Raw genomic sequence first — 18,505 nt, forward strand, 5'->3', positions numbered from 1 at the left:
TCTCCATTGGTTCCTTTTTCCTTTTCTAGATCATCTTGCCTTTAGAGGTTGTGCTTTTCACGCATTTTCCTAGAGAAACAGAAAGATCGGATGATACCTATAATTCAAGGGACTATCCGCTATTTTATAAGAAAGGTAGAGAAATGTGCTTTGCAATTTAAAAGGAAAGAGTAACAATTGCTAACATTAGGGTGTACTTTTATGAAACTCCACTTTTTAGATGTAGTTGCAGGTATAGAAAATATTCCAGAATACTCATAGGATTTGGTTTTATTTCCATCAGTACTCATTTTTTCATTATTAAATTTATGCCCTAAGTTTAGTTTAAAGCATACCTTAGTAGATTTTCAAAATTACAGACTGTAAATTTAATCATCACAAATCATTTTGTGCCTGAAGCATGTGCTGTGCTTCTAATAATATCTATTCCTTTGTGTATTCAAAAATTAATCCTAAATATATTAGAGTTTCTCCTTTGGTATGCTTAGCAAATTCTTTGTTAGCTCAAACATATTAAAGCCCTGGTTTATGAATCTGAATGTCTGTTCTGTTATCTTTAAGTATATCATAAAATTAAAAAACTATTAAGGACCATTAAGTTTCACCTTCACTTAAATATATAACATGCTGTATTTTTTTGTGGAGTGGGACAGAGATGCCATGAATCAGTAATATGAGTAGAATAGTATTCCTTTAATGGTAGAAATCATTGTTTTAATCTTTCAGTGATTAAGAGCCAAATTGATAGGGGTATTTTTTTTCACTATTATCTCTACACTTTTGCTTCTCGAACTGTAATGTACTCTGAAACCACAGAGGTTTTACCTCACTCTAGCAAAGGTTCAAACAAGATTGTATCGATATGAGAGATTAAAAGCAATTTCCCTAAAATTGCAATTTGGGCAGTGGGATTTCTTTAGTCTCTCTCTTTTGCTATCATTTAGGTATTTATAATATTTACTCTTAAATCTCCTCTGGCAGGCAGAAACGAATTTCAGTGATTTCTTTGTAAGATGGGATGGCACTACAATAATAGTTTTATGAAAGTATCTGTGTTTTAAACTTAGTTGACAAAAGCCTTATAGACTTCTTAGATAAAATATTTTTCTCTAAAATAGATCATAGCCTTAAAATATTGAAATCTCCATGTGGTTTGGGCTTGTGATACAGTTATACTTGAGTTGCATTACTTAGATATTAGGTTGATGAAACCTAAGCGGTTAATTGATTAGTACTTATGGAATGTTCACAGCTTACAGAAAGAGAAGTTGGAGGAATTCAGTTCCTTGGTTGGAGTTTAAGCAACTTGAGAGCACACCTCCTGCTTTTTTATTTTCCCAGTTTAGTGGAGACCAATGCCCTTGCTCGGTGTCTGCAATGGTCTCTGGACCTAGAAAGACACTAATTTCCCACTTTTATTAATAAATCTGCCCCAGAAGACCCAGGACCCCAATCAGTGCCATCTATTAGGTAACCTCTATCGACTTACTTGGCTCTTAATGAAAACATTGCCCTTTCCAAATGTAGGGGTCATAATTTTGATGTTTTAAAAAAATAAGTAATTTTAGCCTTCAAAGAATAATATTGACTCAAATTATAACTAATATTTCCATTTTCTCGCCTGCCATACACTTCTCAACCCATTATAATCAGTCTTCTGCCCCCACCCCTCCGCTGAAATTGCTATGGTATGGGTACCCAAAGATGCAACAAATCCATTAGACAGTTCCCTGTACTTACCTTATTTGATCTTTCTGTGTCATTTGTCAACTGTTGACGCCTCCTTGAAAGTCCTTTTTGTTGACTTCAGTGACACATTTATTATTTCAACATCCAACCACTATTTATTGAGCGCTTGCTAAGTGCCAAACAAAATGCTAGTCATTGATGTTCTCATAACTAGCAAGACATAGCAGTTTCTTTGCAAAACAAAGTTTTTGCTTTTTTGCTGCCATCTTCATGGTATAAGATTTAGTGTTATTCCCTTTAAGATCTGACTTTGCTACATGTAGATATGTGAACATGGACAAATTTCTTAATATTCTTCACTTGTAAAATGAAGATGATAAAAAGACTTACTTCATAGGGATTTAAAAAAGGATTAAATAAAGTAATCTATGGAAAGTGTTTAGCACACTGCTTGGCTCTTTTCTGTGTACTTACTTGGACTGCCTAATTCATGCCAATATAATTTTTTTTTTTTAACATGGGCAGGCACCGGGAATCGAACCCGGATCCTCGGACATGGCAGGCAAGCACTCTTACCTGCTGAGCCACCGTGGCCCGCCCAATATAATCTTTTAAAGCTATTGTAGCATTCTCTCTGGCTGGTGTCTTTGACTCTGTCTTGGCACCCTCAAGTCCAACTTCTATGCTGCTGGCTGATGTTTAATTAACAGCTCATCATCCACCCCCACCCCCACCCCCAGCCGTTATGAGATTACTGCCTGTTCTTTCCTGAATATCTTTGTTCTCCCTGCCTCCCTGCTTCATCCATACACCATCACTGTCCATCTTTGGAGGGGCTTTTCTCTTCCTTATTGGCATTTTGAACGTGTAACTTTTCTTCAATTCTCCATTCAAGTGGAGAGTCAGACATACTTCCTTTCACACCTCTGCACCTCTGTTATGGCCCAGTCGTTTGTATTTTAGTTATCTATATGCACCCATGAGAAAAAAGTATGTTTTTTTTTTTTTGTCTTGGCATCTTTAAATATGGCACAACGGTAGCCCTAGAAGCTTAGCAATATACATCAAAACATACTTTGATGGATGCTTAATTTCTATGTACAAATGGCTAGTGTCCACGTGTCAGGCATTGCACAGACTTAAATAGGACAAAGTCTCGGGGGGATGGGATAGCAGATGAGGAACAACAGACACATGTCATGAATGAACAGACTCTCATTCGTAGCTAACGGACGACAGCATTTAGGCTATTCATTTTTTTTAAGGTGGTAAATTCATAGCAATATAAAATTCTAACTTTTAACTTAGCTGTTAGTAGGAGCAGCTTTGTGTTAAGTTTTGCACCTCTTGGGGAAATATATTCTTATAGATCCAAATGTCAAGCTGTCACAGCATCTTGTGATATGAGCATTATCTATATGTTTCAAATGATTTGTTGCAAGTACAGGGTTTGCGTCAATTGCAGGTAGAAACTTGGGAGTGAGAACTGTGCCAGTTGTCTGAGCTGAAATACTTTCTCTGTGCTTTCCCAGTTTTGAGATAGGATTTAAAAATGGATGACTTGGCTATTGAGTCATGGAATATGATTAGAGTGATCTTTCTCTGGTTTTAATTTTTCAAATTCTAAAAAGCTTTTCTTCTTTTCTGATCTTGTGCAGTTTAATTGTGGGGATGTTAATTAATGGGATAGTGTGGTTTGATAGAATTGTTATGTACAACATTTAAGTCTAATATTCAAAATAATTCAATATTTTGGTGATACAAAATGCAGTTTAGCATCTTGATAGGCCTGAGGGTCATCATTTGAGAGTCAGCAGTCATTGTACTTAAAATACTGGAGTGCTTTTGATGCAGCATGGATTTCCAGTTGATAGAATTCTGTTCACAGAGTAATTTTTTATGGTGTTGTCTTTGGTGGATTTATTTACTTATTTTGTTTGGGTGATTCTTTGGGTTTCTGGTATTTGAAGTAGAACATAAACTTACTGTGTTATTTTTATCTATCTGTGTTCTTTATTTAATAACCACAATGGCATTTTCAGTGTTGTGAAAAATGCAAGCTAGACACAATTCTCTCTTATTTTTTTTGGGGGGGGGCAGGCACCAGGAATCCAACTTGGGTCTCTGACATGGCAGGCAAGAACGCTGCCTGCTGAGCCACCGTGGCCCGCCGGGCACAATTCTCTTTTTCTCTTCTGTGCATAGACGCTCTCGGTTCTTCAAAGATACAACAATTGAAATTTCAGAAACAATAGAAATTAGTAGATGTGATTAGATTTTAGGAATTCATATTTCTCTGGTTTTAGTTTTAAATAAGAAACTCATAATTTAAAAAATTAATTGCAACAAAAAACACCGCCATTGAAGAGACATAAATTGAATTTGTGCATGAAAGATGTTTAGTTACAATGAAGTGATGGTGATATAAGGATTTGACATAGGAAGAAGATTTAGTGAAAGAAATGAGAATGAATTTTCGGAGAGATAGTAATCAACCAGAAGAGCACTTTTTTGCGGGGCAGGAGAGTGATTGGTCTGGGAATTGAACGCGGGTCTCTCGCATGGCAGGTGAGCCTTCTACCACTGAACCGCCCGTACACTCTGAGAGCATGTTTTTACTAATCCAAAATAGGAGAGATAGTTTTAGTAGAGAAAGATGGTTAGTAGTGTCAAATTTTAAAGGGAATAAAGCAAGGTTAAGTAAGAAAAATATAATAGAAACCAGTTTTAAAAATTCTGAGAGCAGTTTCAATGGAGCATTTGGTGCAGAAGCCAAATTCCAGAGAATATCATTTATCTATTTTCTCTCTTCCATACTAGAGAACTGGACAGATAAATGCTGTTATTACCAATTCTGGCTGGCATTACTGATAGTGAATACAACATAAGTTGAAGAGCAATTTTGCAAAATGACAATGTGCCATGAGTGGTGATCTTTTATTCTAATAGGTGATTTAGCTTGCCGTGAACATCAAATGTGTGAAGCTAAAATTAATGTGAAGTGCTTTTTAATAAAGAGACTCTTTTTCACTTGGGTTTTCTACTTCTTTTCATTTCACATTGGTTTTAAGAAGTTCTTTGTCAACCTGACCTTTTACATTGGATACCACAATTTTTAGCCTCCATAGTAAGCGTTCAATAATATTTGATGTGTTTGTATTTTTGTGGAGTATTTTTGAGTCTGAGGAAACCTTCAAGGGAATGATAAAGGTGGAAACAGCAAACTAAGTCATAGACAGTCTAGATTGCTTTGTCCTCTAACAGGGCCCCAGGGAAGTGACCCTTTGATATGGAGTAGACTATACAAAAACAAATATGAGTATGTAAGCTACATGTACGGATTTCAACCAAAGGCAAAGGAGAAGCAATAGAGCAACTCTATGCAGAAGCTTCTTCTAGCAAGCAGATTCAACTATTTTATGTCTTATATTCTTCTTTGGACCATAAACTCCTTCCATTTTTTTCTTCAGATCATCCTCTAAGATGGCTTTCAGTAGAGCACATGTGACTCTGCTTCCACTTACTATATAATATAAAATAATATATATATATATTTTATGATTCCACTATTGCAAGGTGGAGTTTCTTTTGCCAGGACATGTGGGGTTATGTACCAAGCAAATAAAGACTTTTAACTCTATCTGGTCAGGTTCCTACTGTACTCTTGGCTGTGGTGTCACTTTTCTTTCCTTGTTTTGTGTCTCTCCCTGGAATCTAGCTGATCTGTTTAAGTTCTCCTTGGATTACTGATTTAAGCCTCTCTCTTTCCACTCAGTAATCTGATGTCTTTCTCCACTCATGTACCATAGATTCCCTCTCTGTTTCATTATTTCCATTTCACAGATGCATCATGCTAAGAAGAAGGATACTAGTATGGATGGATACAATATATAGACAACTTGGGTTTTCTATAAAGATGAGGGAAATCATTAAGAAAAAGGAGAAGATGCTATTTGTGAGATATTATTATAGCAGGAGGAGTTGAGTATTGAAAGGACATGTAGACAGTTGGATAAGCAGGATTTTAAAAGTTCACACTCATTAACATCTTAGAAGTATCCAGAAGATGGACTGAAATTTACTTTCTCTGATTCAAAATGAATGTTGTAACTCATTTGGAAAATTAGTGAGCCCAAGAGAAATGCCTCTCTTACTTTGGTCTCTAGCTACCTCATTTGGTAAGCAATTACAAGAGCTGTGAATTCAATTATTTACACTATACTTCACTAATGCTTGCTTCCATTTGCCTCTAGGTTTGACGTTTGAGGAAATCCAAGAAAAATTTGGTGAGGAGTTCTTTAATATATGCTTTGATGAGAATGAGAGAGTCCTTCGAGCTGTAGGTGGCACATTGCAGGACTTTTTCAATGGCTTTGATGCTTTGTTGGAACATATTAGAACTTCTTTTGGAAAGCAGGCCACTCTGGAGTCACCATCATTCCTATGCAAAGAACTCCCTGAAGGTACGCTCATGCTCCACTACTTCCACCCTCACCATATTGTGGGTTTTGCGATGCTGGGGATGATTAAGGCTGCAGGAAAGAAAATCTACCGACTGGACGTGGAGGTGGAACATGCTGCAAACGAGAAGCTGTGCTCTGATGGTTCAAACCCAGGCAATTGTAGCTGTCTTACTTTCCTTATCAAAGAATGTGAAAATAGTAATATCACGAAGAACCTTCCACAAGAAACCTCCCAAGTTCCTGCGGACCTTAGAATTAACATCAACACATTCTGCAGAGCTTTCCCTTTCCACTTGATGTTTGACCCCAGCATGTCAGTCCTTCAGCTGGGAGAAGGTCTAAGGAAGCAGCTCCGATGTGACACTCACAAAGTGCTCAAGTTTGACGACTGCTTCGAGATTGTTACCCCAAAGGTTAATGCAACCTTTGAAAGGGTCTTGCTGCGACTGTCCACCCCATTTGTGATTAGGACCAAGCCTGAAGCTTCTGGCACTGAGAGTAAAGACAAGGTAAGTGGCCAAAGGCCTGAGATGGGTGTTGGGGACTAGAAGGGTGGATAATTCTTTCAGTAAATTTCATGCTGGCTATACTGATTATAATGTAGGCATGAGAGCTTAAAGTGCCATTTAGAAAATTACTGGTCCCTGGATGTACGTAAAAAGATTTGGCCTAACTCCCAGTCACTTTGCATAATGTCTGCCTCATTCATTAATTTATTTCATCGTATAAAAAGAAGACATTTATTAATACTAGCCATAGCAATTACAAAGATGATAGCACTCATTAAAAGCCTGATAATATAAATCCATAAATATTTCAACTGATTGAAGTCAAATTAGGAGAGAAATTACGAAGTTGTGATTTCAACATTGAGGGGCTTAATTGACTTGTCCTTACGTACATATAGGTAAAAAGCTAGCTGCTCTTTGAATATGCTCTCGTCTAAATTTCATAATCTTGGGACATATAGTTTATGTCCTAATTTTGCTCTAATATGCAAAATATTTTTCCCCTAACTATTGGAAATTAAGTGGCTCTGTATCTCAGAACCTCTCTTCTGTTTAAATTTTATATTGAAATAGAGACTTGTTTCTGTATAACATGTTTACTCCTTAAGAGAGAATACAATAAATATTAGATATCATTATTTTAGATTTTTTGAATGCCTTTAAAATATATGGATTATAAATTATAAATAGATAATGAAAATGTCCTAAGAAATAAATCTTAAAATAGTTGGGTTAAAACAAACATTTTCTCCAGGTAAAATACCTTTTAAGTGGCAACATTAAAATAAATAATAAAATCTAAGGAAAAATCAGCCAGAATCATTTTTATATATGGTAATATACTTTTAGTGTTTCAAGGAAAAAATAATTCCCAAAGGACATTTGAATGTCAGTCATTCATTTTTCAGTAGAGCTTCTTTTCAATATTTTTCATCAGGATAAATAAAGCTGCTCGGTTTGTTCCAAAGTTGGCTTTTAGAAATGAACAGGTTGCTCTGGACTAATGAAAGGAAGAAACAGATAAAAACTCAGTGAATAAACAATCTATACATTTTCTTGTAGAATATTAAATAATTGAGGAAATGGCCTCCTTAAAGCAGAGCCAGATATTTTCAGAATTTTATACATTTGTTTCATAATTGATTAATTTTTATAATTTTGAAATGTTATGGAATTTTTTTCCTTTATTAGAGAAGTTGTGAATTTACAGAACAATCATGGATAGAAAACAAGATTCCCATATACCACCCTATTATAAACAGCTTGCACTGGTATGGAAAATTTGTTACAATTAATGATAGTGCAGTTTTATAACTGTACTATTAACATCATCCATGGTTTAACTTGGGGTTCATTCCATAGTGTGGTTCCATGGATTTTTAAAACCTTTTAATCTGTTACCATATATACAATCTAACAGTTTTCCTCTTAATCACATTCAGATTTATATTTCAGTATCATTGATTTCATTCACAATGTTGCAATATTGTGCTACCATTTTTTTAAACAAAATGTTTGAGAGGGTATTTTAAACAAACTATTTGATGTATATTTACTCAGCATGGCTGAATCAGGTATTTTAGGAAAATTATTCAGTAATGTTTTGATCATATAGGTTCAGTGATTTGAACACATGTAAAAGTAAACTTAAATTGGTACATTTGTATATTTTAGTTGAAAGAAATACTTCTTCTTTGATCATACAATGATGTTTTAAATAATATTCTTCATATGTGAATATTATATGTATATGTTCTACAATTGTTAGCCATTTTTTAATCCTTTAGAGTGGAAGAAATTTGTTAAATGTGTATTTATGTCCACATTTTTAGTAGCTTTAAAACTAAAATTATTCTGCCTTTTTAATTTGGGGAATATTAAAGCTGTTAGTTCTCTTTTACAGAAGGACATTATTTGGCTAGGAGGGTTTGCAACAGTTTTGGCTTTTAGAATTATGTTAGTATTTTTGAAAATGAGCCTGAGCTAAAATGTATTAAAACCAATGTTATTGCTTTATACATTTTGTAGATTTGAAAAAAATGATTCAATTTAAAATTACTGCTTTAGAGTTTTTTTTTAATTTCATCTGGCTTGTATTTCTATTTGATTTGTATACCAGGGTAAGAAATAGACATAATGAAATGATGACTCAAATGTCAAGGCCCCCTGCCAATCCAATAATAAGGAACTGTGCTCATGGAGAAGATGCAATTATAATTTAAACATTTAAATTATGGTGGCAGTTTTAAATTATAGTGACAGTTTTAAAATAAAGTCATAGGCAGGGTTTTCAGTTAGAATAAGGATAGTAATCCTCTTATCCTTATATTTACATACCTGTTTACTCACCTTGGTTTGCTAGAATGGGAAATTTGAAAATCTACAATTGACCCAAATTGAAACTGGTCAATAAAGTTGTGGCATGGAGCCTTAAGCAGATGGATAATATATTTGAATTAGTATGCCACCAAATTTTAAATAATAGTTTCTTAAATCATGGAAAAAAGAAACAGAAAATCAGGTTAAAAATGATCTTTCTATTGATAATTTTGACCTTAATATTAATTATTTTCCCCATAACAGCTTTTATTTCCCCATAATTATCTTGTTAATAGATAAGTCCAGTTGTCTATTTGTTTAGTTGTCTTGATAAATCATTGTTATTTATGTAACATTTAGGATATTTATTCCTTGGTCTAACAGTGAAGGTTTTAATGATAATCTAGCCAATTTTGCCTATGTACTTAATGCCAACAATTACCACCCCCACCATCAAAAACAAAGCAAAGTCAAATTAAACTAAATCAAGAGCTAATTCTTTAGCTCTATGACAGTAAATCATTTGCAGAAAGAAGAATAATGCTTTTGTTATTCAATGCAACCATTATCTATGTCATTTTGTGTTGTCAGTCATTGGTTAGCTGTATGAGTAGAGGTAGAACACTCTCATGAGCTATTTGCTGATACTAATGGAACAGGAAGCCATCATACTAGCTGCCAAGGAATTTACATCTTCATTTCGAAATAATGAGCTGTCAAGATTTGTGTGGGTCACTAGTAGCATGGATGTCACTGAGAGGCAACTGATGTAGTAATTGATAGAAGGCTTCATTTCAAGAAAGCTTTGAGATCAGAAGGAACTCTTTCGGATGGCTTGACCATGCTTTGAAGCCATCATTTTGTTCCCCCTACATCTTCTCTAAGTGGTCTTCCAATTTAAGATGAAAATTGTTGTGGTAGAATGAAAAGTTTGGGAGTTAACATTTAATCATATAGACTTAACTCATTGATAATAGATTCTAATGCTTTTTTATTATAAGGTGGACCACGTTTGTGGATAAGGTTGTTAGAAATTAGAGTAATAGTGTATGACTTGCTTCTCCTAAGATAAAGGCATGATGTCTAAGGGAAGCAGCAACAGCCTGGGAGAGAGGCTTCTCTGACAACCATGATCTTAATAAATCCCTTTAATCTCTGAGTCTCAGATTTATTTATCAGGAAATTAAGAAACTAGACTAATATTTTTACTCCATTAAAAGTCACAGTTAACATATATGAATTTATGTGAGGTTGATTGATAACTAAGTTTTCCTTCATCTCTATGATGCAATGAATTCAGATGCATTTACAGAGAGGCAGAGGGGAATCTGACATTTCAACCATGAAAAGCAGTTCCTACTATCAAGACCAAGTTAAAATAATTTTCTGGAAGCTTAGGCTGCCTTACTCATAAGGTTATTTGTGAACTTTAAATGATATAATCCATGTAAAATACTTGGCATGTTTTGGGGTCCATAATTAAGCATTGAATAAATGTTCAATAATATTATTTCTACCGCTATTCTTACAGTTCCTTTCCAACTATAACATTCCTCCTATCTAGTCCCAGCTGCACTCTTTGCCTCATACAATAGAGTGGTTGAAACTTTATTTATTTTAGAGAAATATCAAGCCCACCTAATTCCCTCAGAAAAGGATTTGGAATCTGCTTCTTGTCCTTAATATAGACTTGTCACAAATTCTTAGCCTGATTGGATCTGCTTTTTGTCTATAGGCTATCAATGTTTTCAGACTCATTAAAGCTTTGGAATTAATTTTTTACAACCTGTGTCTACTAATATCCTCCATGTTCACTTATTACGAATCTTGCTGTGACTTCCAATGTAAAATGGACTGGTTGGCTTAGGCACAGCCTGAAGCAGCAATGGATTTTGCAAAGCAATAAATAAACATGTATTCTTTTGACACTTTTTTCCTTAGTAGCAATGCTTCAGAGAACTTTAATAATACCATGGAAGCAGCCCAGCATTCGAAATAAATCATCCCTAGGACAGAACAATAACATTGTTATTCATCTTTACTTTTGTTTTCAGGGTCAGAACTAAAGAAAAGCACAACATATTTCCTTTTTAAACCCTAGAAATACTGCTCATTTATCTTATTAATTAGAAGCTGCAACTCAAATGCTGGGAAGTAATTTAAAAAGAATAAAGTAGGAATCAACCTCTTATTTTCTCTGATCAAATAAATTTCTAAAACATTTCCTTTTCTTTTCTAGACATGTGGCCATCTTTTCCTGACGTGATGGTAGAAAAGTTTTAAATATATTCATTAATCTTACCATACCATAATGCAATTGTTGAAAGACATGTTTCATCTGGCTGTCAAAAATACATTATCTGACATCAACTTAAATTTAATTCCATTTGTAAAAGTGTGAGCATTTCTTCTCTGCTCAGATCATAATATTCTATTAAGGAATTTCAAATATTGTATTATTTTGTTTAGGGCTTTCTGTACAAAGTAGCACTACAGAATGTAGAGATGACTTTGTTCAAAGCACCTGGAGTTTTTTGTTTTTGTAGTTATAAATGAGATTTTACAAAATCAGGTTTTTCACATTCTGTAGTCCATAGTTTGTATACATTAGGTATATTTTTCCTGTATACCACCCTATTATTAGCATCTTGTATAGTGTAGTACATTGTTATAACTCATGAAAGAACATTCTTGTATTTGTACTGTTAACCACAATCCATCATCTACAACAGGGTTCACTGTTACACAGTTACATGTTTTATTCTCTAACTTTCCTTCCAGTAACATACATAGCCCAAAACTTCCTGCCAACCACATTCTCAAATATAATTCAATGCTGTTAATCACAATAATGTGCTGCCATCATCACTATCCATTTCCAAACCTTAACAATAAACCTAATTAGAAATTCTGCACAAATTAAGCACCAACTCTCCATTCTGTACTCCCATTATATCCCCCTTCGTTACCTGTATTATAGATTCTAATTCTATGAGTTTGTTTATTATAACTAGTTCATACATATCATACAATATTCATCCTTTTGTGTCTGGCTTATGTCAATCAACATAATGTCCTCAACATTCATCCATGTTGTTGCATGCATCACTACTTCATCTTTCTTACAGCTGAATAATGCTCCCTTGTAAGTATATACTAAATTTTGTTTATCTATTCATCAATTTCTGGACACTTGAGTTGTTTCCAGCTTTTGGCAATTGTGAGTAATGCCTCTATGAATATTGGTGTGCAAATGATTGTTTATATCCTTCTTTCAGTTCTTCTTACCCTTCCAAATAAATTTGATAATAGGCTTTTCCATTTCTGCAAAGAAGGCTGTTGGGATTTTGATTTGAATTGTGTTGAATCTGCAAATCAATTTGGGTAGAATTGACATATAACAATATTTAGTCTTCCAGTCCATGAACATGGAATATCTTTTCCATTTATTTAGGTCGTCTTTGATTTTTTTTTAGCAATGTTTATAGTGTTCTGTGTACAGGTACTTTAAACCCTTGGTTAAATTTATTCCTAGATAGTTCTTATAGTTGCTATTGTTAGTGGAATTTTTTGTTGATGTCCTTCTCAGATTGTACATTACTAGTGTATAGAAACTCTACTGAATTTTGAGTTGATCTTGTATTCTGTCTCTTTACTGAACTGTATGCACTCTAGTAGCTTTGTTGTAGGTTTTTTTGGGTCTGTCTATATAGAGGATCATGTAGTCTTCAAATTGAGTAAGTTTTCTTTCTTTCCAATTTGGATGTCTTTTATTTCTTTCTCTTGCCTAACTGCTCTACTGAGAATTTCTAGCACAATGTTGGATAACAGTGCTGACATTTGTCTTGTTCCACATCTTAAAGGGAAAGTTTTGGTCTTTTAACATTGAGTACAATGTTAGCTGTGGGTTTTTTATATGTATATATTGTTTATCATGTTGAGGAACTTTCCTTCTATTCCTATTTTTCTGCGTGTTTTTATTAAGAAAGGATGCTGGATTTTGTCAGATGCCTTTTCTGCATCAATGGATGACCATGTGATTTTCCCTCCTTTGATTTGTTAATGTGGTGTATATCCTTAATTGATTTTCTTGTGTTGAACCACCCTTGCATAATTGGAATAAAACCCATTTGATCATGGTGTATAATTATTTTTTAATGAATGCTGTTGGATTCAATTTGCTAGTATTTTGTTGAGGATTTTTGCGTCCTTATTCATAAGAGAAATTGGTCTGTAGTTTTATTTTTTTGTAGTGTCTTCATATGGTTTTGGTATTAAAGTGATGGTGGCTTCATAGAATGAGCTAGGGTGTATTCCTTCTTCTTCAATTTTTTAGAAGATTTAAGGATTGGTAAAAATTCTTCTTGGAATGATTGGTAGAATTCACCTGTGAAGCTAACTGGTCCTTGTCTTTCTTTGCTGAGAAGTTTCTGATGACTTATTCAGTCTTTAGTAATTGGTCCTTTGAGGCCTTCTCCTTCTTGAGTCAGTGTGGGTTGTCCATGTGTTTCTAGGAACCTTTCTATTTCATCTAAGTGGTGTAATTTGTTGGCATAAAGTTGTTCATAGTGTCCTTTTATTACTCTTTTGATTTCTGCGTGATCAGTAGTAATGTTTCTCCTTTCATTTCTGACTTCATTTATTTGTGACTTCTTTTTTCTTTGTTACTCTAGCTTATGATTTGTCAATTTTATTGCTCTTTTCAAAGAACCACTTTTGATTTTGTTAATTCTTTATCTTTCTTGTACTCAGTTTCATTTGTTTCTGCTCTAGTCTTTTTTCTTTGTATGCTGTATGGTGGGGTCACATTTCATTCTTTTTCCAGGTGAGTATTCTGTTATTGCAGCACCATTTGTTGAATTTTTGTTTGGTCGGGTTTTTGTTTGTTTGCTTGCTTGTTTTGGTCTTTGGGGAGGTTATGGGCCTTTGGGGAGGAATCAAACCTGGGTTGTCCACATGGCAATTGAGAATTATACCACTGAGCTACCCTCTCATCCCCTCTGCTCTAATCTTTGTTATTTCTTTCATTCTGTTTGCTTTGGGTAGATTGCCATTCTTTTTCTAGTTCCTGCAGATGTGCAGTTAGGTCTTCTGGTGTTAGCTCTTTCTTCTTTTTAAATCTACATTAATGGCTATAAACTTTCCTCTCTGCACTGTCTTAGCTGCATCCCATAAGTTTGATATGTTATGTTCTCAATTACATTCGTTTCAAGATACTTACTGATTTTCCTTGTAGTTTCTTCTTTGACACACTGATTCAAATATCTTTTCCCACCATTTCACTTTCAACATACTTATTTCTTTATGTCTGTGTTGAGTCTCTTGTAGACAGCATATGGTTGGATCATCCTTTTTTTTTTTTTTTAATCTATTCTGCCTATCTTTTATTCATTGGGGGGCTTAGTCTATTAACATTCAGTGTTATTATTGTAAACTCATTTTATTCTTTGGTTTTTATATGTCATTTTTTTTATATCTCTTTTTACTCTTTTAGTTACTCTTACTGTTAGTCTTCTTTTTTTACATTTTACTAAAGTCTCTCATTCCTGTCTTTTCCTTTTAGCTTGCAGGACTCCCTTTAGTATTTCTTGTACTGGAGGTCTCTTGTTGACAAACTGTCACAGTTTCTGTTTATCTGTGAATATTTTAAGCTTTCCCCCATTTTTGAAGAACAGTTTTGCCAGATAAAGAATTCTCGGATTTAAATGTTTCCTCTTTCAGTACCTTAAATATATCATACCACTGCCTTCTCACCTTCATGGCTTTTGATGTGAAATTGACACTTAGTCTTATTGCAATTCTCTTGTATGTGACAACCTGCTTTACTCTTGCTGCTTTCAGGATTCTATCGTTACCATTTGACATTCTGATTAGTATGCATCTCAGAGTAGGTCCATTAGAATTTATTTTGACTGGAATACTTTGCACTTCTTGGTCATGTATATTCATGTCTTTCTTAGCAGTTGGGAAATTATCAGCCATTACTTCCTCAAATAGTTTTTCTGCCCCCTTTCCTTTTCTCTTTTCCTTCTGGGACACCCATGACACATATGTTTGTGTGCTTCATGCTATCATTCAAATTCCTGAGGCCCTGCTCAAATTTTCCTATTCTTTTCTCTATTTGTTCTTCTGTCTGTATGATTGCAATTGTAATGTCTTCTTATTCACTGATTCTTCTGCTTGTTGAAATACTATTGTATGCCTCTAGTATATTCTTAATATCTTCTAAAGTGACTTTCATTCTCATAATTGCTGTTATTTTTCCTTTTATACTTTCAAATTCTTATTTATGCTCACCCACTATTTCTTAATATCCTTTATCTCATTATCCATATTTTCCTTCACCTCCGTGAATTGATTTGTGAGATTTGCTTAACATCTTTGATTAGTTCCAATTGTGTGTCGCCTCCAGAGTTTTAATTTGTTCTTTTGACTGGGCCTTATCTTCCTGGTTCTTATTATGGCTTTTTAAAATATTCTTGTGATGTCTTTGGTCTCAGAGAGTGAGATGGGGAGTGTTTATTCCTTTTCTTCATCTGAAAGACTTTGAGTAGGATTTGTACAATTTTTCTTTTAGTATTTTATAAAATTTACCAGTGAAACATCTGGACCTGAGCTCTTTTTTATGGGATGATTTAAACTTACTAATTCTACAACTTTACTTATTATAGGTCTATTCCTGTTTTAAGTATTCCAGTTTTTCTATTTCTTCTTGAGTTAGTTTTGGTAATGTGTATCTTTCTAGGAAGTTGCTCATTTCATCTAAATTGTCTAACTTTTTGTCATAAAGTTGTCCAAATATTTCAATATAATCCATTTAATTTCTGTAGTGTAAATGGTGATGCCTTGTTTTTCATTTTGGTAGTTCTTGTCCTCTCTCTATGTATTTTCCTGACCATATTTGCTGAAGGTTTATTAAATTTTTAAATATTTTCAAAGAATCAATTTTTGCTTTAATTTTTTCCACTGTTTTTTTTCTGTTTTCCACTCTGATCTGTATTGTTTTCCTTTGTCTGCTTGATTTAGGCATATTTTTTGCTTTTATTTTTTCCATTTTCTTAAGGTGAAAGTTTAAATTATTGAGTTGAAATCTTTCTTCTTTTCTAATATAGTCCTTTAAACTATAAATTTCCCTCTAGGCATTGCTTTGGCTGCATTTCATAAATTTTTATATTGAGTGTTTTTGTTTTCCTTCAAATCAAATTGCTTTCTGATTTCAATTGTGATTTCTTCTTTTAGAATTATACTTTTTAATTTGCAAATATGAATTTTTCCCAAATTTTGTAGGTCTTCAGAAAAATCATGCAGAAAATATAGAGTTTTCATACCTCCCTACCCATTATTAACACCTTGAATTAGTGTGGTATATTTGTAACAATTGATAAGAGAATGTCATTATATTGTACTATTTACTATTGTGTATTTTCGTGCATAATTTGCATTAGTGTTCCTCTTTTGTGTTGTACAATCCTATAGATTTTTTTTAATTTTTATTTTTGAAACAAATATGCAACCTAAAATTTGGAGACAATCTGGCTGCAACGTTTGTTGGCCCATTGGTTGCCTGGGTTGATTCATCTTATGTTTTTTTTGGTTCAAGGATTCTTGGATTTGGTTTAATTGGTTTCCAGAACTCAGAACACAACTTAATTATTGATTGCTGTAACAACTTTTAAATAATAACTTAAGCTTCCTTATATTTGTGTTTTCAAGTTGGTATAATGATAGTGTCTAATTTTTATTATTCCAACTGAAATAATTAGCTTTCCTTGTGTTTTGATTGCATCTTCTTTGATCAAGCACAGAGAAGTGGTGTTGAGAGGCAATATTATGAGTGTAAATACGAACATAATTTGTGAAGGAAGATTGCTCAAGTTTATGTCCTGTCTCTATCACCTACTAGCTGGTTGACCTTGATAAATTTAACTTCTTTTTTTTTTTTCACTTGGGCAGGCACTGGGAATTGAACCTGGGTCTCCAGCCTGGCAGGTGAGAACTCTGCCACTGAACCACCAACGCACTGCCTGAAATTTAACTTTTTAAAATATGTTTTTCCTTGCCACCTTCATAGTCAGTCAGCCCTCTTGTCCTCTTATATTTCCTTGCACAAATAACTACTCACGTTCTTCCCTGAGCTTCATAAGTATGTTTCCTACTTATATCAATCTTAACACCAAATTTATTTAACACCCCCTTGGTTATTTTCCTCATCTTTAATCTTTAGTTTTGACTAAACTCCACTCTCTTAGTTGAATTTTTTTCTCATAGTTAAATTTTAATATAATTCATTATCAGAGAAAAGCATGTCAAAATATGGTTTACTATTTAAAAAGCAATATATATTGAGTAGTTTTAAATGCTTTATATGAAATGCATTATTTAAGTGCTTTATATGAAAATATGGATAAGGGAAAGTTGAAACTACTTTCAAATATTTGAATGATTATCACATGGGAGAAGGAATAATGTTTATTCTATTTTGGTTCAGAAGGCAAAACCAGGATCAAAGACTAGATGATATAATGAAGTAGATTTTGGTTTAGAATTAGGAGAAACTTCACAATATTACATCTATTCAAAACGGAGTATGTTCCCTTGTGAAATAATGGTTTATACAGTATTAGGGGATTAGAGAAGAGATTAAATGACAATTTGACAGGGATATTTTATTTAAGATCCATAACCTGAATGGGAACCAAAACTTCTTCAAAGGTAAATAATCTCATATTTTTTTTATAATACTAGTTTCAGGAAATAGGAGTAATATTCATATAGATTTTCTGTGCTACTATGTGAAAAATATATAGCTATTATTTCATTTTCATAGTGGATATGGTTTAATTTGAAAATTTAATGATTTGGTGGAATGGAAAGATTTATAAAAGCTGTAATTCAATTTAGCAATCCCTGTTCTTAAAAAGCCCAGAACGTGATGTTCTTCAAAATTCTACTCAAGGAAATATCTTAGAAATGTCATGCATATTTGGATTCCAAGTTTAGCAGTCATTTGCCACTCATCAAAATGTAATGAAAACTTGATTTCTATGACCTATCATGAATTGTTAAACATAGCAAAACCTACCTTTAACACATCTCAACTTTACAAAATTGCTTCAGGAGAAAGCCATTTATTGGCCCATGCTTTTCAGCAACTGTGAAATTAACCTTTAGGAAATGCTGAAGTAGTAAACAAGCTACTGGGATACGAGTCCTTAAAAAGTTTTATTCAAACTTATTTAGTTATTAGAAAGTATGAAGCCATTTTCACATTTCTCTTATACTATGTGTTAAGGATGCTGATCTCATATTAAAGACACCTGTTTCTACTGTTCTTGATAAAATAGGATCCAGACCTCTTGGTTATGTTTAACAGTATTTCCTTATTCTTTGAGGGAATGAGGACTGTTTACCATATTTCTGAAAAAAAATCAAAATGTTTATGTTTGAATGACATGATGGCATTGTTTTTTTCCCCCTTTCCCTACGCAAATTAATGGAAGATATTATGTATGCTGTGCATGGAAG

At 33.6% G+C, this 18,505-nt stretch overlaps 1 protein-coding gene across 4 annotated transcripts in view; it reads left to right on the plus strand.

Annotated features, from left to right (window-relative positions):
* Positions 1–18,505, plus strand: part of GUCY1A2 (guanylate cyclase 1 soluble subunit alpha 2) — a 316,485-nt gene that overhangs the window by 74,281 nt on the left and 223,699 nt on the right. For 2 of the 4 annotated variants that reach the window (XM_077113085.1, XM_077113087.1), the window contains exons 4-5: positions 5,943–6,661; positions 16,934–16,969. In XM_077113085.1, the coding sequence (XP_076969200.1) occupies positions 5,943–6,661; positions 16,934–16,969 (755 nt within the window). The remainder of the gene's footprint in view (positions 1–5,942; positions 6,662–16,933; positions 16,970–18,505) is intronic. The other 2 variants (XM_077113086.1, XM_077113088.1) reach the window with 1 other exon arrangement.

Source organism: Tamandua tetradactyla, chromosome 8 (genome assembly GCF_023851605.1).
Source record: "Tamandua tetradactyla isolate mTamTet1 chromosome 8, mTamTet1.pri, whole genome shotgun sequence".
Lineage (NCBI taxonomy): Eukaryota > Metazoa > Chordata > Mammalia > Pilosa > Myrmecophagidae > Tamandua > Tamandua tetradactyla.